Source organism: Mercenaria mercenaria, chromosome 2 (assembly GCF_021730395.1).
Source record: "Mercenaria mercenaria strain notata chromosome 2, MADL_Memer_1, whole genome shotgun sequence".
Classification (NCBI taxonomy): domain Eukaryota; kingdom Metazoa; phylum Mollusca; class Bivalvia; order Venerida; family Veneridae; genus Mercenaria; species Mercenaria mercenaria.
The window spans coordinates 19,364,478-19,385,521 of record NC_069362.1 but is presented as its reverse complement, the minus strand read 5'-3'; the positions used below and the strand labels follow the sequence as shown (position 1 = coordinate 19,385,521).

Here is a 21,044-nt window from a genome sequence, read left to right as displayed (position 1 = left end):
CTAATGATAAATATACTGGAAAGAACATGTGATGAAGAAATTTGGTTGAAAGCTCCCTAGAACAATTCCTGTGTTTTAAAGTTTTGCCTTTCTTGGTCATGAGAACCGAAATTCTGCATTGAGAGGAATTTTACCAAGAGGGTGCATTATAAAGATAGATATAGCGTGCGGAAGGACAATAAGTGGTCACAAAAGTTCGCGGTAACCATTGCGTAATATCTAGTACGTACTATGAATGTTTAAACACTTCTGTTTTTATATAAGCATGAGATTATCAATTATGTAGGGACTCGGGCACCAACCAATCCCTCGGGATTCTGCAGATGTTATAACACGAAAAAAAAACATGCGCTGACGCTATTCTAGCATAAAACCCGTAAAATCTGATAAAACCATGAAACGCGCGGGAATGTCTGCGTTGTTTTTTTCACGTTGACGTCATTTCCCTTTGAATTATCCGTTTTGAGGCCGAAATGCGTTTACGCTTTGCCACGGAACGCGCTTATATAAAATGTGTTTTAAAAGCACGTGAGCGCGAGAATCTCTCTGTTAACACACGTTTCTCTCCTGTTAAACAGCAGTTTTATGCAAGAATACCGTTTTACGTTATATGTTGTGTTCAACGTATTTTGGTAATGGCTACCACAATTTAACTCGGCCTAATGCGGCACAGGGTACAAGAAACATATAGAAGAATAATGGCTAGTCACTGATATTCTGACAACCGATATCGCATTAAAAGTTTTGCAATTGATATGTTGGGGCTCTTATTTTTATTGCTTACTTTTTTGTCGATCTTTTTTTTCTGGGTAGGGGGCGGGGGAAGGGGTCAGAGCTATATCTACTGATATTCCTAACATTTACCTGCATCTACTGTTAAATCTTTTGAATTCTTGAGCATGAAATTTCGTTGTATGTAACGACACGGCCATTTCTTCAGGACATAATTTCTTGGATTTCAACATTTGAAAATATATGAAAGAATCTGGGACCTTTATTTTTTAATTGGTGTTAAATTTCGTGAATTGATGCAACCATGAAATCTACGAAAATTAGTCCCCGTGAAAATTGATGATATTATGGATATGCTAACAGACCTTCCATCAGCTGTATAGATGAACTTTAAAATTGCCTTGGTAACAATATCTCCATGACTTCAGTTCGACAAAAATAAAAAAACACATTTAAGTCACAAACAATTTACATTTTATTCACATAACAATAGTTCAGTTACAACAAGTGACGTTCAAGAACTACATTGTCAAACAAAATGTGGGTCTTTATACAAACGCAATGAGCTTTGTCGCGTTAAAGGTGACAATTGGGAAGAAAAACAGTCGAAATTTCAACCTGTACATGTTTCCTAAATTATAGATTTTCTATATACATCAGAAATATATATAGTCATATCTTTTATGCCTATATTACAAAGAAAATTCAACAGGATTTATTTAACGTGCCAACCTTTGATTATGCAATTTGTAGTTTTAACCACTTGCATTTTTCTCTTGTAACAATGTCATTCACCATGACAAATTTATACACAGTCTCATAACACAAAGCCAGTAAGAAGGACAAAACTTCCAGATTCTAACAGTTGGGATATCCATTAAGTTGTTACATTTTAATGCTGTTAAAAATGACTTGATAATAGTAACAAAACACGGAGGATACAAGTATGGAATTTAGTTACCTACTAACAATGTTAAAGAAATACCGCACAAGCAAAATACGGAATTGGATTTCCACCTACTAGTGCAATACGGTATTTGACTTCTAAACAGTATTTATCTGTGAAAAACAAGCCGTACTTTCACAGAATATCTACCGTAGACCAAAAAAAAATCTGTCTTAACATAAGACATACACTAACAGTCTGTTTAAAGCCTTATTATATTTTTGCTGAAAGTTTCAAAGGTTTTCATCCCTTTTCTATTATGAAAAATATTTAAACTTGTACTTTCTATTATAAGTGAAAAATATTTAAACTTGCACATTTTTGTAAAGGTTTTTAAATTTCAAAACAGATAAAAAAAAAAAAAACTATTTATACTCATATGTCTATAACATACCGATATATATGACAATAAAGTGAATAAACGATTTACCCATTATAATTTACCAAAGTTTACAGATGTGGGTGAACTCCTGTGTCTAAAAGTTGATACAGCAGAACAACCTTTCGATCGATCTTCGCAAATTTTATTTATTTATGCCAGGATCACGTGACCACTCATTGGCTCTGACCAGTCTAGTCTGTGTTCAGATCCTGTGTTTTGTTCACAGGAGATAACTCCTGCGGCTATTCAAATTTTGTATAATTATGTCCCTTTTCTTCCCAAAACACTGAAGCTAAGAAAGAATGGTCAGAATATATAAAAAATTAAAAAGATTATCTAGTCGAAAGCAAGGCTATGACCATGCCGATGAATTCCCTGATTGCGGGAACCGTGGAATGGACTTTTGACATATGTTTTTGCAGAGATAGGTTGTTATGCCACAAAAATATTATATAAAAATGGCCATAAAATGTGGGGAAATAATTTTAAAAAGCAGGGAAACCTAGTTCAAGCATTGGTGGTCATATTAAGGTATTAGATCACTAATAGTAATGTTTACAAAATGGCCTCCGCTTGGTATATTCTGAAAGGTAACCGTGTTTTGCACTATTTTGCAAATTTTAAACAACTTTTACCGTGCCGTTTTTAATAAATTTTGTATAACTTATGGTATCTCCTCAAGCTCAAGTGAGACAAATTTCAAAGTGATAGCCAATATCCGAAACGGTTGCAGAGAACTCATTTTACCATTAATTTTAATAAAAGAAACATCAAACTATTGGTAAACAATTATAAAACACAAAATAAAAATGTCAATATCATTTTATATGGTGCCTTAAGTAAACGGATTTAATGAAACAGAATTCATACTTCAACATTGAAAAAATAAGGTCAAATGATGTGTTTCTGTTTTGAATTTTGCTTACTCCATTTAAAAATAACCTTAGGGCAGACGTAAAACCTACCTAAATTTCTTCCACAATATATAATCTAAGACTGAAAGCAAAATAGAAAACTTTCACCGCGGTTAACTCAATATTTTTAAAGATATGTAACTCTACCTTTTCCATTTTTGTACAAGAAATCAATAATTAGTCTTGATAGAAGTAGAAACTTACCAGAAAAAAGGGAAATTAAGGGGGGCAAAATTTGGTCCCAGTAGGGCTTGAACCTACGCCCCCTAAGAATTTCAGTAAAAGTAGGTTTATGGTAGGAATTGAATACTCTTTAAAAAGGAGGTTCTCTATTAGTGATCTTATATCTTAAGTATAGTTTATTCACTTTAGTGACCTATATACAATTATACATGTATTTATGTTATTACTAGCTCTGTGACCAACTTTGTTTTATCTATTTAGAGATGCACAAGACCTTTTAAATATGTACAGCTTAAAATACTTTCTAGTTGCAATACATGTACTTTTCATCAAGCGACATTATGTCAATAGATGTATAACTTTAATAATCACTTTGTAATAATACACAAGAATTCGTACATAAAAGTGTGAACTGTCTCGATTTTTTGTGATATGCTTAAAAGTAAACCGCTATCATGTATGAAACCAAATTTGAGCCGCACCATGAGAAAACCAACATAGAGCATTCGCATCCGCGCAGTCTGGTCAGGATTCATGCTGTTCGCTAACAGTTTCTCTAATTGCAATAGGCTTTGAAAGTGAAAAGCATGGATCCTGACCAGACTGCGCGGATGCGCAGGCTGGTCTGGATCCATGCTGGTCGCAAATGCACTATGTTGGTTTTCTCATGGTGCGGCTCATTTTGACTTTAACACTATGCTTTATGAAACAAAGTTCTAAATCCCATCCCGCCAAAAGAAAGGATTTTTTTTAAAGTCATTTTTTTACGAATTTCTTAGACTGCCTAATGTCAATTCTTTTATTAAACTATGTAAGCACCCAGTTAAAGTTTTATGATTCTCTGGTCGTCTTGTGAAAACTGCTTTTAATTAACATTAAACCTGTCTTTAAAGATCTATCACTTATGAAACTTGAATTTTCTTTAGCTTAAAATATAAACAAATTTTACAAAATTTGTTTCGCAGTTGTGACTTTAGCTATCTTTTAATATCTCCAGGGTGTACAAAAAATACGTCTGTGCAAAGGGCACTACATAATGTCGTTTTTAAGAGATAGCAGAATATTGTAAATAATAAATCGAAAAAATTTGCCTACTTTAACCCTTAGCCTTCTGGCGGCAAATGATTCTGGCTTTGCGACCAGTGCACATTCGCCATTCAGTCAGTATCTTTTTGGTAAGCACCCCTTTTAACAGCACTATCCAAATTTAAAGATGGACCAGTCCATTATAGAAATTTAGCAGGGTAAGGGTTAAAAAGCAAATTTTGACACCAGTGTTTATTCAAGTGAGTAACGCAGTAGAAAAAAAATACAATTTTGTTTACTACGCATATATTGATTTGATTCAATCACTTTTAATTCACTTCTTATTCATAATTATTACAATACTAGTAAATGAAGATACCTTTAAAAATCATAAATCTGGCGACATGCCCCTTGAAATAAGACCGCCATTGAACACGCCTGAAATGCTTCAGCAGTCAAGTTACTAATTCAAACTTTTCTACATTATTATATTTCATCACTTTTTAAAAGTATTATTTTAAGCAACAATATAACAGAAGTATACACTGTATTTGGCATAACAAAAAAAAAACTGGCCTATACCCCACAGTTTATACATTCATAACAACCCGAGAAGGAAAACAGTAAATCTCAAAGCATGACAACTTCAATAAATATACATATATGTCACAAATGCTAAGAAATGTTCAACACAGTCAGTATGCACCAGGACAGTGCCAGTAAAAAACCCGTAATATATCAGTGTTTAAATATTTACACACAAATACTTTGGCATACTACTTTTTTATCCATTTTAGTATTTTAAGAATTGTTCAACAAGTACAAGAACACTCAGTAATAATTGGATATTGGATCCTAATCCATTTGCATTTCATTAGTTGACCTTTCTTGTTTAATGGACAGTGCCATCTAAAAATAGTTCTAGTTTCAGAACCCGTCGGCCGACAGCTCATTCCTGGCGGTATTGAACACGACCGTCCATTGTAACAGTGACCTTCTTTAATCCACTGCGGCCAGAATCTAATTCCCAAGTCTTTCCAGGCATATACTACAGGACAATGTGTATAATTCCACATATATTTCTTAATTTTTCTTTTAGTCCTCCTGTTTACGTTTAACCCTGGAAGTCTCATTTGATTTCCATACCTAATAGGTTTTCCGACATTTTGAATATAGTCCGGTCGTTTGCCTTTCGGCCGTCCTTTCCGTTTTTTAACAGTAACCGTCCCGTTCGGTTGAAACACGGCAATTATAGGACGACCGATTCCCATGTATTCTGAATCAAAATCTCTACCAAGAGCTTTTCTAAGTTTTCTGTGATTTAATTCCGATTCCGGCGGATCAAAAACTGCACTAGGATTTTCTATGAGGTCTAATACCGGAAGTTTATCCGATGGAGCCGGTCGGGAGGTACCGCGGCGGTGGAATGTAATAGGTTCAGAGTTCCCGTCGTAGTCAGCTTCCTTGAGAAGGTCAAGAAAAGCATGCGTGGCTTCTCCAAGCTTGACCAGCGTGACCAGTATCAAAAGATTCATGCGTGCAACAATCATTGTAGCGTCTACATCACACCTGCAATGGATGAAGTCTTGGTGAAAAAAAGTTTGAGCATGGGGTTACGCAATCATGAGTAGTTACGGCATTAAATATGCAGCGTTTGAAATATAAAAAGACAAACTGCAGATACAGATACAAAATACATATATAATGATATTCGTTCTATCATCGAATTAAAAAGCGGAAACTTTTTAGAGTTTATAATTAAGCAATAACAAACTACACCCTTTGCAGACGAATTGGCAGAAAAGTTCATGATATTAACACTTAGTGACAGACGATTACAGAATTAGAATCAGATTATGAAAGAACGCTGAAACTTTCTCCTATACTCATAGTTGATGAAATGCAAAAAGAAAATATTTAAAAAAGTGAACGCCAAGGAATGTTTTATATTCATTTTACATTTTAGTACGGCACAATGAAATAGTTTTTGGTACATAAAGAGAACTTGTCATTTTTAGCATAAAACGCCTGTTTTTAATTAAAGAGTTTCGTCACAATTAAACGACAAGTGGAAATCAAATTAAATTTCTTCATTTCACATTATCTTAATACATTTGGCCACCCTTACCGAAAACTAAGCTAGGGTTCATTCGGTGCGGAGTAGCGATCATTTTAATACGAATAAAAAGTCATTGAAACATAATTTGTGTTAATAAAACATACATTATAATATCGGCGCCGAAAAATATAGACTTAGATCTTTGCACTATCATAATAAGTACATCATATATACGTCTCAAATTGATATTTAAAAGTCCTAGTTATGTGGCAAAATGATGACGGCGCTGTTACTTTAGTATCAAATTATCGTTGTATATTCTTCCGTTAACTTTAAATAACATATGTCATTACGTTAATTTTATATTCAGTTAAATATTTTGTAAAGTTCATTTTATATTTCATATATATATACCCTGTATAGGGTAGGTTCCTAAAAATTGATTGATCTGCACTTTCACGGTAGACAAATAAGACAATAAAATTGATAATAATAATTGAGCCGTGCCATGAGAAAACCAACGTAGTGGGTATGCGACCAGCATGGATCCAGACCAGCCTGCGCATCCGCGCAGCCTGGTCAGGATCCATGCTGTTCGCTAACAGTTTCTCCAATTCCAATAGGCTTTAAAAGCGAACAGCATGGAGCCTGACCAGACTGCGCGAATGCGCAGGCTGGTCTGGATCCATGCTGGTCGCACACCCACTATGTTGGTTTTCTCATGGCACGGCTCAATTTTGTATGTATAAGAATTGCTCAAGAATTATTCATCTTTACAGCGAGGAAAGGCTGCACCTTCAGATTCTTTTTTATATGTTTGGTGTGTCCTGTGATAAAAAGGTAAAGCACGCAAGATCCATAAAATTGGATGAAGTACTATTTTTTTCTCAGTTACTTGCTTCTTTGATTATGCTTTTGTGTCTTAAACGTGTCATAACAAAATAAAGTAACCGGTGTAAATTATATAGCCACACCAAAATTATTATATTTGTTGCACCATTATTGTAATTTCATCCGGCCTCTACCATTTCATATTCAGATTCATTTTCCTCATGAAATTCCCCATTTTTGCAATATTAACAGCATTTATAATAACAACCCGACTTTTCTTTTTCTCCAGCTGAAAGCTATCCCTTTTCAAGGTGACTGCAAAAGAGCTTCTTTCGCAAACTCCTTTGTTCTTTTAAAGATATACTATACAATGACATTTAAAGACTGAGCTGAGGATCTGTTAAAGAGTGACTCTTAAAATAAAGACCAGTAGACACGCCCTTTGAAATAAAGTACTGTCTTAAGCAAAAGCACATGTAAAACTGTGCAAAATTAGAAATCACATAAAACGTATCACATTTCCAACATTCTAATATAAAAACAGTCATATCTCATAGACTGCAGGTAGTGAAGAATCTTTTCCTTAAATTATGTACTATTAATTCTGTTCCTAAAACATAGTGCTACTAAAGAAAAAAAAAACTGATCATTAATGTTTGGTTTTAAAGTAAGTTTTTAAACTTGTCTCATCAACTTGCTTTCAGTTCATCATTGACATCAGCGGAAAATTTGAAAATTAGTTTGTCCTTTATATATATACAAACGCATATTTGTTAACCTGCTATTTTTTTTAATGGATTGGTCTATCATTCAAGTTGGGCAATACTGTTTGTTTCACTGAAAATGTACTGACTGAATAGCGAACAGTGCAGACCATAATCAGTCTGCACGTCCGATTTTGGTCTGCACTGGTCGCAAAGGCAGAATCAATTGCCGCTAGCAGGCTAAAGGTTAAAAGTGCTATTATAACTAAATAAATAGTATGAAAATTATCATTTCTTTCAGTTTGTAATTTTAAACAATGCTGGTGAGATATGTAACATGACGTCAACTTAGTGTAAAAAGTACATGAAAAGTTGTAGGAAAAATCGTCCTTCACTTTGGCGTGTAACCTTAGCCTGCAGGCTGATCATGGTCTGCACTGTTCGCTATTCAGTCAGTAAATTCTCAGCAAAAACCCCTTTGAATAATAAATTGTATTGCCCAGATTGAATGATGGACCAGTCCATTTTTTGAAATTAAGCAGGGTAACGGTTAACTTTACTTTAGTATATTGAAATGAAGCTGAGCACACTATAAACTCATTTTCAGCATGAAGATTTTCTGGTGGTTTTAAGTTGTTCCCCGGCATATCTCTTGTCAGTTTTGGTTTGGTTTGGTATGTCACACACCTCCTAATTTCAGAAATGTAAGTATCAACTGACTATGTGCCGGTGACTGGAGAGCCGGGGTCAACGGATAAGTTGTATTTAATGTCATCTTCTATTTCGTTTCGACAAGTATCACGAGAGAACATCGTCAGAAAGAAGAATACTGTCTTCCGAATGATTACCCAGGAATTTTTCTTCCAAGTAATTATATCATATTATATTTCTACACAGTATCCTTAAGTATAAAATTATTAACCTAATTAAAGTTTAAGCTTATACTGGCTGGTCATACATAAAAAGGAGCCTTAATCTGTTTTGCTTTTAACAAATATATCATTGTAGGCAGAATATAGTGATGTTTTGCAGTAACGCATTAAATACGCTCTTACTAAATTTCACATTTACTAGAGATTCGTCCAATCTTGTCCACGCACCATTTTTCACTGCGAGCTATAAGTATCTCTATTTGTATTTATTAAGCTAATTGGTGTTTTACTCCGCTTACTAATGTCTTGTCTAATGTTATAAAAACAATATACCGCCGGGGAAAAAATGGTTGTCTTTTTGGCAGCTTATTCATTCTTCTGCACAATGTATGGGGTATGTATGTTGGAAAAATAGGTGAAAACATACCACAAATATTTTCTAACCGGATATATATTCGTATACAATGATTCATTTTTAGAAACTTTCAACCACAACCTGGCATGTTTTGACAATGGTTTCCAAGAACTTACAGCATGGAACTGATGTTGTACTCACATATTCTGTAATATATTTCCCCGATTTTTTTACACTACATTCTTTTCAACAATTTCGAACATGGTCATACTTTTATAGTAACAGTCCAACTTTTACACTTTTTTTTATTTTTAGAGTACTTTATAGAATGATATGAAAATTTGCTTATGTTACATTTTGTACTCCCAATTACTATCATAAGGATTTTGATATACAATGTATTTGTAAAGCAAAATAAATTGTTTTGTTTTTTTTTAATTTTTGTTCAGTGTGGGGTTACAAAATGGTTATTCATTATCAGCTCGGATATTAGATAATCATAAAATCATAAATAACGTTTACAACTTTATATACGGCATTATTCCGCATAGATTAACAAATATATTCTCATGTTTTATATCATCACTACTTTCAAGAGAAATGCCTGCAGATTAACTAATAATAGGCAGTATCGACCTAATTTTAGTTATGGGCTTCCTCGACCGAGTGGTTAAGGTCACTGACTTCGAATCACTTGCCTTTCACTGATTTGGTTCGAAATCTTCTTTTGGGCCTAGAATTCTTTATATGAAAAAGCCGTCCAGCTGACTCAACGATTACGGAAGTTCGGTGTTTCCGCTACCAAGGTGCCTGCTCGTGCAAACAATGTCCGAAGGAGCACCCAGGGTCTTCTCCACCGTCAAAGCTGAAAAGTCGCCATATGACCTAAATTGTGTCAGCGTGACTCCAAACACACGGAATAATGTTTTATGGTCGTTCTACATTACTGAAAACCGGAAGTGATGCGTTAACCTTATTTTTCCGTAAAACATAGAATAAAGTTCGCATCCGCGAAAATATGGTATGATAAAACCGGCAACGTTTCTATCTTTGTTAGATATATGAACAAAATTTTTGACTTGTTAAATACCGCCAAATTATCATTAGGTCATAAAGTCAGCTTGAAGTTATTATCGACAAATGTCTCAAAAATAAGCACACGAGCATGTGCATGATCATATGATAGAAAATATGTAAACAAATGTGAGAAGTGTCATTAAAATCTACCTTGTAGGGGTTATACGACACACGAAAATGTCATCAAAATTGTAATTTTCCCATAGACTCCCCATTGCGAAAACTTGCTCGAGGATCAGATCTTTCAAATCGCTTCAGCAAAAAGTTAAGCACTCGACCCTATCGTTTTAAGAACAGCATGTTTTTGCAAATTCGGGGTTAAATCAGATTCTACATTTTAGAAACTATTTTAGCAGAACTACCTTAAGTCTGAAATGTTGACATATATGAGAAAATACCAGAAGTTTCATTAGTTCTTTCATTGTTAAATTGACACCGATTGTTATCAAATTTTCTATGGATATGTGATCTGTAGCTATAGAAAATTAAACAGCTTTAATAGGTCTAAATATGGTATATATATATAAGAAAGGCAAAGCAACTTGAATTTTTGCAGTTCTTAGTCTAAGTCCCCGGTTTTTGCACGTTGAGGAATGCATGATCAGTCCCCGTCTATTGTTTTATATATAAGATATATTACAACCGAAGTATACAACAGAATGCTGTTTTGATTAAATTGGAAACTTCAAATCTGTTTTGATTTTTTCGCGCTACGTTAACATGAAATTATTCCGCGAGACATATAACCACTGCGTCGGGTATAAATACGCTGCTGCTTGACATCTTTTCTATACAATCAATGTGATAATTTTATTTTACATATTTTACGGCGAAAGTTCTTCTGTTTTACATCAAAGTTTTTACGAATACCACACGTAAACTGATTCAACATTTTGCGATTTAGTAGAAATGAAAAAGCCACTATAATATATACGTTAAGCAACTGAATCATTCTATATATGGTAGTAATGACACCAAATCTTTTAATTTCATCCATTGGTGTATCTTTTTCGACAAAAAAAATTGAGAAAATTGTAACTCCATAACTGTTACATTTTTCTTGTCGCCATTTTATTCAAGTTGCGCTATGCAATAATGAAAATAGTACTAAAATGAAAAATGATTAATGCGGAAAGCAGTATTACAAATACTGCACGATATGAATGAATATTCATACACGGGTATCAGATTTCGATGTAATGAGGGTCATAAATACACCAATACACAGTTACATAAAAACTTGCATTTCACACATCATTCAAGACTATCATATTTCGCAGTTTAGATGCGATCATAATCTTGCGGCTCATACTTCTGGTATTTAAATAATCATTGAACAGTAACGGTACGTACATACAGGATAATGAATAAAAGAACATTGAACTTTTTCCGAGGTGTTACACCAGTCTGCCTTTAGTCGAATTTAAAATTACGCTCAGAAAGTCAAGATGTTATCCGAGCCTAGTTTCTTAGAAAACAGTAAGCAAAGACGCTGTAGTGAAAAAAAAATCCCGATTACAAAACTAAGATTTAAGCCGGTCTCAAAATGCACCCTTGCCATTGGTCAATTTCAAAATTGTGTTTAGAAACAACCAATCAGATTATGGAGTTTTGTGACTGGTCTCCAATGTCACGTTTTACAACATCTAGGACAGATTTACATGAAAAAGCCACAGTATGCAAACCAGTCCCACAAACGAAGCACATAAAGTCTGTACAAAAGCCTGTTAAAGATGTTTAGGATTGAATTATTGTATCGTTTTATATTACTGCTCAGAAAAAGTATTTCTAACAGTCGCTTTAGCATCAACGTAAACAAATGCTAAAGGTGATAAAACTGAGTTTTGAAGACCAGTCTGAGAATCTTGCCATGCCATTGATAGTTTTGAAAATTGTATTCATTATTAGGTAATCAAATCATGAAGTTTTGAAACTGGTGCCAGAACTCATTTCTGTAACTTCGGTCCCTTGTATATGTTATACTGAGTTTGGAAGCGTACGGATGTATACCATGATAACAGAAATTACTAAAATAACTTTATTATATACAAGTTCCAAATTATATAAAGCCACAGACTGAATAAAAACAATCAATTCCATGCATGGTGGAGATTTTCTTATGAACTTGCTTGTGCGCGTAGTGATTTTGCATTTTGATGTTAGGGCACCTCGTAAGGTTCAGGTCGATTTCGATTAAAGCATCAGTAAGAACATGTTCATATGTGTTTTGTTTTTATATATATACATGTATATATAAAACGTTTTCAAAAATCATAAATCCAACTCGTACATTTACATTTTTCTTTGTTTTTTAGTATATAAATCTGCATAAGTTTTAGCTCAACTTACTTGAAACCTAGTTGACCGTTTAATTTGCTCGCCCTGTAAGTTTCTGATAGCAGAAATGTTTAAATTTTATTATTATTATTATTATTATTATTATTATTATTGTTATCATTATTATTATTTTGAATTTTGCATATCACTACTGTCTTTTGGATCACAAGGCCTTGTTTAAGCACCGGGGTAGCCGATAACCATAGGCACGAAAAATCAAGTTATGTTGATGTATGCCGCCATACTGCTTTTGGTGAATGCCTATATAACTAGCTTCTTGCGATTCAGGAAGGCAGTGGGTGGATGAAGATGGGCGAGCCTTTATCACCTGATTTTGCCGATATGGCCAACGACATGAAAAAATGTAAGTTCGGCCAGAAGGCTATTTAAAGAGGTTTTTTTTACCCATTATCAGCATAAATTACATTCTAACATATCAAGTACAAGAAACTCCCTTGTTACCTACCTGACCTCACCCATGTAAACCATATATGTCACCGTTATATTTGGTATACCTCGCCCTGAAATTTCATCGTCACGCGCCAACCCATACTGTTCCTGAGTGGTATCATAGATACCTAACCCCATGAGGCCGCCGAACTGATTGCTCCGTAACCAAGCTGGACCTTATATCTTTATCAACCCAAGAAAATGACAGTCATCAATGTCCCAGTTAGCAATTTGAAAAAAAACAGTGAGGCCTAATGTGAAATAAATGTATACTAGAAAAGAGAAAATATGTAAAACATTAGAGCCTAACAACATTTAGCCACACCCTGAAAATAAACTACACGTGCAGAAACAAAAATCTTGGTTCAGGGTCACAACTCAAATCAGAAGTTACTATGGATATCCCTTAATTAACATCTAAAAGTAAAATAAAAATGAATATTTGAAATACCTTCACCTAAAATGAATTGTATTATTTTCAAATGTACACGTTTTTAGAACTGTTCGAAACTCATGAGCTAACAATACTTTTTTATTATTTTTTTTTTTTTGGGGGGGGGGGGGGGGGGGGCGGCGGCTTGACGATGACTATGTCCCACTAATACCGCAAAAGCATTTGAGCGTTTTAACGATACCGAACGCGCACGTCTGTCTGATACTTTTAAGACAAGCCAGTATTTCTTCAAGTTGCATGATGTCAATTTTTTCTATACTATTAAAATGAGAAAACGAGGTATAATTATTCTGTTATTATTTTCTGATTTTCGTATCAAAAACATTTAAAACGAGATTTTATACTATCAAAATAAAGATACGCATGTCTACATGTCTTGAAAAGCTATAATTCTGCATTCATCTTGAATGAAATATCCGGTACCTCATTGTTTAGGCCAGATAGTCGTGAAATTTTTCGCATGTTGTATAACTAGAGCTATAGCTACGGAAATTAGTTATAGAGAAATTTCTTAATTTTTGTATGAAAGTAGTAGAACATATACTGAAATAGATACTTCACGGGCCTAGTTTATAGAAGTGATTAAAATAGCATATCACGAAAATGATTTGCAGATAAATATCTTTTCTGGTGAAGATATTGTGACCTTCATTTCATTCATAAATTTTCCTATATCAAACGACCATAATTCCGTGAAGAAATTCTAAAAATATCTAATTGAAATTTCTTTCGTTTTTTCTCCCTTTATTTCAAAGACGCCGTTTATACTGACATTTAACATAACTGTCAAATTAAGAGTATATTATACCCCTATGTGGCGACATACGCTCACCCTTTAAAAAGCCCAGTGCGCCATTAAATATTAATTATACAGTGGTAATATTCATCTAACACAAAATGCAGACTGTAATAGATGTTTAGATACATTTCTAATTTCATAAACCTTTCTATACTTTTCTATATGAGCCGCGCCATGAGAAAACCAACATAGTCCGTTTGCGACCAGCATGGATCCAGACCAGCCTGCGCACAAGCATGGATCCAGACCAGCCTGCGCATCTGCGCAGTCTGGTCAGGATGCATGCTGTTCGCTAACGGTTTCTCTAATTGCAATAGGCTTTGAAAGCGAACAGCATGGATCCTGACCAGACTGCGCGGATGCGCAGGCTCGCCTGGATCCATGTTGATCGCAAACACACTATGTTGGTTTTCTCATGGCGCCGCTCATTTTAGGGTTTATGTCTGATAGAAGTTAAAAGCCAAATTTCTACAGTATTTACAATTCAGTTATTTAACGGTCGCCTGAGCATCTTCCCAAAAATTCTCCTGTCTTCTGACAGAAAAATAATTCTGCCTTCTGACGGTGCTACTTAGTCTCCGTGGAAGTAACATCTTCCCCACATGCCATTAGTGGTGGATGAAAAACCAGGACGGAGAACACTCGACGGGACCTCTAGATTTTGCTCTTAAAAGTATATATGTCAATGCTGTTAACCATTGTAACTTGTAACTTGTATCTTATCACGTCGGTTATTTTAGAGAAGTTGTTAGTTACCATTAAAGACAATTTCAAACTGCGTATGGATAACAATTGGTCGATATCACCAAAAAATTCTATCAAAGATTTTTAACAAGATTCCTGGCATTACTGGGAACAAAATAATCAGATTTGTCCCTAATCTGCCGCTGGATAGGCCCGACACCAAAATCAAGGTTAGGCCATTTCAGCCGATGTACAAATAAGTTTTCTATGTAATATTTTGATTTCTTGATTCCTTTTTAAAAACTCTCTTAAAATTTTATTTACCAAATTATAAAAGTACAACGCGAAACTATGGTTATTGTTCGTGCGATGTAAGGTGTTTGAAAAGTATGCACTGAATCTGAACAAAAAACGATACTTGTTATAACTGTATGTAATTAAAACATATGTATGAAAAATATTTCTTTTTTTTCTGTGGGAACGTTCCGCGTCTATGTAAAGCATCTATATTGCGGGTGACCGAATGTCTGCGTTGATTATTCATTAGATCTTAATCAAACTTATTGGGATAATTATCACAGTAAATTAAGATTCTCGATAGAAATCTAAACGGCAAATTGCCACCAATTTCGTCAAAATATTTTGAGAGAATTAAACACCACACATCGTTTAAGGCTCGAGTAATTTTTCTCTTAGGACATGTGAAGATGAAAAAAAATGAAACTGGTTTGAAAGCATGCACAAAATAGGTCTACAAATGATAAGCACATCCTATTGCTGTTGAAGTTGCTGTTGCTGTTATTGTTGTTTTATGGTGAAAAATGTAGTTCAGAAATGCGTGTTAACTTTAAAACAAAAACAACAAAACAAAAAAAAAATTATAGAAACAATTAAAACCTTGAGGTAGACTGCGCCACCTGGACTGTTATGAAAATTTAACAAATTAAAGTTGACGATATTTCCAACTTAATTCAGTCCGTTGAAAAACGGTAGTTGGAGTGCCTGGACTCCGCTGATTGATAAAATTCGTCAACCTTTTTGCGTTGTTGCTCCTTGGTTCTGCCAATACCAAAATAATACCGATAATTCATTATTATCATTATTATTTTTTTATTATTATTATCATCATCATATTATTATTATTATTATTACTATCATCATCATCATCATCATCATCATCATCATCATCGCCATCATCATAGTTTATAATGTAGGAATATTTATATATAATGCATATCACATATTTTCTTTATTGTAGAATAATGGCATAGAATATGTGATACTTTTGAAATGTTCAATGTTTATTATATTTAGTTCTTTGCATTGAAATACCACATCCCAATTGAATTTATCGTTTATCTCAACACTTAGTTTATTGATTTAATCTTTTCAATCGTCAAAATTTTAAACGATAATAATTTGATGTTTATTTTGATCAAATGTCCCAAAAATACATAAATTGTTGTATTTTTTCAGCGAAACTTGTCAAGCATTTAGCACGCTCGATTTGATGTTAAATTTCCCATCATCCTTTTGAACAATCAATTTAAATCTTTTAAAATTGATTTAAATGAGCCTAACAATAAAATGAACTTATTTTACCTCTTTTTGTTATTGATAAAGCCTCTCAAAGTTCAAAAGCAGTCGGAAGAGCTCCTGCTCAACTATTATATAAAGCGGTTCGTTTATTTCCTTTTTTTTTCATAGTTTTGTGCGCGATTATGATATTTTATAACTTTCCTTCAAGTAGAATCCTCAGGTGTGAAATCATAGAAAATAAAGGGTAAAATTGAAGACATATATTTCGTGTTTTAAGACGGTCTTTAGAATTAGCATTGATTTATTATATTAAGTATGATATTTGTACCCCTTTTTCAAGTGTTTCACACTTACCTCTATTGTACAAAATAACCTGCACTGGAATGCTTATAATTCCACAGAAAAACATGTTTTTAATCCATATTTTTTTTTATCTTTTTGGTATTTTATAAAGTAGCATTTTTCTCAAAGCGTGTTCATATCCGTTTTCAAATTTCAGTAATATGGTACGATTGTTGTGTCAAACCGTTTTATTTGCTTTTCTTATATTGTTAATAAATGTTTCAATTTTCTTCCTGATCGTAAAAGTACTTTTCCTTTTTAGTATATTTTCTATCACTGAAACACTCAGAAAAATAGTTGCAAATAATAAAACCCACACAAGAACAAGTTCTGTCCAGTTTTCCCACAGGTTGTGTTCTTCTAGAGAATTCTTTAATTTTTCGCACAATTTCTTCTGAACATCTTTAATTCATATCTACCGAATTCGTTAAGGAAAATCCCGAATGGTTTGGCTTATATTCTATCGTAATCACCCAAACAATTGCAGAAAATCCGTACGATCAACGCTGTTTGAGAATTGATCTCATCTTTTTGTGCGACGTGACCATCCTAAGTTGAAGTAGCGAATTGATTGACTCTTCGGAACTCCACAGAATTAATAATCAGATAACAGATATTAACTATTACTGATAAAATTGTACTAAAAGTTCATCTGAAGTATTTCTATTGTTAACACCGCCGTTTTCTACAATGAAAACGTGTTTTTAACAAATGCTTCTGAATTTTGTCACTCTTTCAGCTTAAAATGCGTATCCCGGCAAATTTATCACTGTGCAAATACTAGACGGTGTTTCTTTTTCACATCTTCTTTAGCCATTAAAGTAGTAACAAATCATAATTGTTTCCTCTACGTCTGTCAAAAGCCCGTCAATTAACACTTTTAACACCTTATCAAGTGTCTTAGCAAACTCTGTAGCGATAAAACCAACGTTGGGTAAATCAATGAAAGCAGAGGAAATCCGAATGGAGCGTTTTACTCATTTTTTTTTTGTTTCGCTATTTCACAACTTTTTAAGATATCCGGATTAAAGGTTTTTTTAATGCCTACTGTTTTTTTCCGTAAAGATGGAAAATTTAAGATTACTTTTAGACATCAATTAACACTTAGACGACATCAATTAGCGTTAATCCCAATGCAGTAATTCGATATAGAAGCGGTTAAAACCTGAGTGTATCTTAATATGACAGTTGAGTGGGCTTCGGTAGCGTTTATATTTCAATTTGTTTAACTTAAACATACTCGAAGTGGGTTAACTTTAAAACTGTTAAAGATGCATAACACTTGACTGTTCATAGATATAATGATAGAAGTTATTAAATTTGAACACCTGTAAAAATTTCTTCCCACAGTCTAATTATATATCTTAACCCTTACACTGCTAAATTTCTATAATGAACTTGTCCGTCTTTCAATCTGCACAGTACCATTAACTGTTAAAAGGGGATAAGCACCAAAACGATATTGACTGAATGGTGAACAGTGCAGATCATGATCAGACTGCAAGGATGTGCAGGCTGATCATGATCTACAGTGGTCGCAAAGGCAGAATCAATCGTATCCAGCATGATAAGGGAGAATAAAGACGGGTAAATTAAACGTTGTCTCGGACGTTGGTCAGGTATTGTCCGTGGCTGCCAAAGACCCTCACTACGCTTTTTAATCATTCGTCGGAAATTCGGGATATCTACATACTGGTATACACCAGCGAGCCGCCGAATTCAAACTATACATTTTCTCGAAAAGACAGAAAATAACTAGTAAGTTCGAAGTGTATTTGTGAAAAATGAAGAAGCTACCAGCAAATAAACTATAATGCTGGTACAACTTACTTAGGGGAGTAAAAACTTTCTTTTAGACTTCCGCTGTCAAATGTCAACTGCTTCTCCATAATATACATCCATTTCAAGGGCCATTTAACTCAACGTAAAAACTCATAAAACAAAAGCAATGAAATACGTGTCCGATTTCCTGTCATTCAGCCTGTGTATTGCAATTAATGAAATGTTTAATGTGTTTTAAATTTAGCTCAACAAAAGTAAAAATGCATACTAGACAGATCTTTTTAAGTACCTTCAGACAATAGGGAAAATTTTCAATTAAAAACTCTATACTCCCCTTCTTAATGCCTCTTATAATCTATTAAACTAATTAACATTTAAGGATAATGGCTATTATAGTGAACTGTGTGCCATATGTACACTAGGCTAAATGTTCTACAACGCATGTTGGAAGTGGTAGTGCAACGTTTGAATACTTACCGGTTGAACCTGCCACGCCCACTTTCTAAAAATCGTTGCTCTCATCATCGATGCAGTTGTGGGGACCCTCTTGTGGCAAAATGTCTCGCTGGATTGAAATATAAGTAAAAAATGACTGGCCACCTACGTATAGTACAGTGCTGTGTGTAAAAGAAAGAAAGAAAAAATAAACAGAACGAAAACCAACACTATCGTATTATTGTCCAACGTTCCTATTTCTGCTAAGATTTACTTGCCTATTAGATGAAAGTAATAAACGACAACTGCTACACGTCTTCCATCAGAGGTTCGGCAGAGTCCTTAAGCAGTAAAGAGGTAGACTGTGCCTTAAATCTGCATGTCGCATTCAGAAGCGACCTGTTTGATTCTTGGACGACTCGATTACTCTACACGTGTCATATCTTCTAAAAATGTTGCCTTTGACTTTTAGAGAATATACTCATAAAAATGTTGTTGAAACATGGCTTTCAAATATCGTACCTGTGACGTATTTTTAAAGTCACGGTTTATCTTGACTATGCGACGGTATTTGTTTACTGATATCAACAACATAGACACGCTGTTTGATTTATCCCGACTAATTTTTAATCCTTAAGAGAAAGATACCGACTGTCTAATGATCTGTATATTTAAATAACATTTCAAAATTTCATACGGCACTCAGTGTTGAATACATTTGATACAGCAAAACTTCAACCGTGAGTAATCTTTAACGAAAAACAATCATAATATGAAATAAGGCAGTGCCTCGATCGGGAATCGATCTGACTTCAACTCATTCCATAACATTTGAAAAGAACTGTCTAATAACAGCACGAAAGGGCACATTTTTTTAATTCGACAGTAAATATCTCATTCGGTATATCGCATGTTACCGCAGCGCGCAGGATCGATTCCCTATCAATTTAAAGATAGATTTTGGAATAAAAACAACACTGCCCATATTGTATTGTATTACAGGTAATTTCCGCCTCTTGGATAGGCGCACCCTTGGATAGGTACTTTTATTTACAAGTGCTCACTACGTGTATATATATATATATACATATATCCATATTTGTACTGATGTGCAAGACGTTGCGGTTCGCACAAGTTATGTGGACGCTTATTAGGCACAAGGAAAAAGCGTATTCTTCCAAAAATTCCGAAGTCAGACGCTCTGTGCACGTGCTGGAAGTACACATTTTTTATATATCTCATTCAATATATCGCATGTTAGCGTACTGTTAACCATAACTTTCATCTCTATGTAGTTTTGCCATTGACCTATGGACCTACGTAACCGGACTTGTAAAATACAGCTCGATCTCGCCTCGTAATCTCGTTACGTCTTTTTTTTTCTTGTTAAACTTTAGTTACATTTATCTTTTTTTTTCATAATCGTAAAGGGTTGTTAGAAAGCATGCATGTATACCGGCATACTTTCTCAATTTGCGTCCTCAATATTCGCATTCAATTTCATGTTTTATAGTATACAAAAAAAATAGATTCACCAAGTGCATCTTTCTGTCATACAAAAGTAACAAAATGAAGAGATGTTAATTCGTGCGACCGAGTTAAATGCGGAGCCTGCATCTTCATATTACTTCACAAGTCTTTAGTCGCGGAACTAGAAAAATAGCATCTCGACTGGCACGCGAGTTTGATATGCAATAAAGCCAAGCGTATGAATACAACATGGCGCCAGTAAATATCACTGCGCGTTTAAGGTAGTATTTTATTAGAAAGAAATAAAAGCGACCGGGTGGGAAATCACTATGTCTCTACTCGCTTTCGCAACATTAAAGGTTAGATGAAGTGATCCAAACTCCTTCCCTATTGTTCACGTAGAAACACAATACGCCTGCGATATTGATGCTGGGACTATTTAATACGCGGTTTATGAAAGCGAGAACTAGACTCCGTGACTTCGTGACTCGCACGATGGAGACAGCAGACAATACCCGCTAGGCGCTGTAACAAATCAATTGACAATGTACCGTTGTTTACCCTATTGCATGTTTTAGAACGATATTTACCCAGCAAGAAAATAATAATTATTTTAAAGAATGAGTGTATGCTGTCAATCCATTCACATTTCACAGTACGACAAAAAATCA

At 34.3% G+C, this 21,044-nt stretch overlaps 1 protein-coding gene across 1 annotated transcript; it reads right to left on the bottom strand.

Moving 5' to 3' along the window:
- Positions 1 to 1,189: 1,189 nt before the first annotated feature.
- LOC123563435 (noggin-1-like) lies at positions 1,190 to 17,904 on the bottom strand. Its single transcript, XM_045356252.2, has 2 exons — positions 16,699 to 17,904; positions 1,190 to 5,752 (listed from the first exon to the last, which is right to left on the bottom strand). Exon 2 carries the CDS (start codon positions 5,731 to 5,733, stop codon positions 4,996 to 4,998), a length of 738 nt encoding a protein of 245 aa, XP_045212187.2. The 5' UTR covers positions 5,734 to 5,752; positions 16,699 to 17,904; the 3' UTR covers positions 1,190 to 4,995.
- Between the last annotated feature and the right edge of the window lie 3,140 nt (positions 17,905 to 21,044).

Bases quoted from the DNA above. Each gene is read 5' to 3' on its own strand.
- LOC123563435 (XM_045356252.2), bottom strand. From the start codon at position 5,733: ATGATTGTTGCACGCATGAATCTTTTGATACTGGTCACGCTGGTCAAG.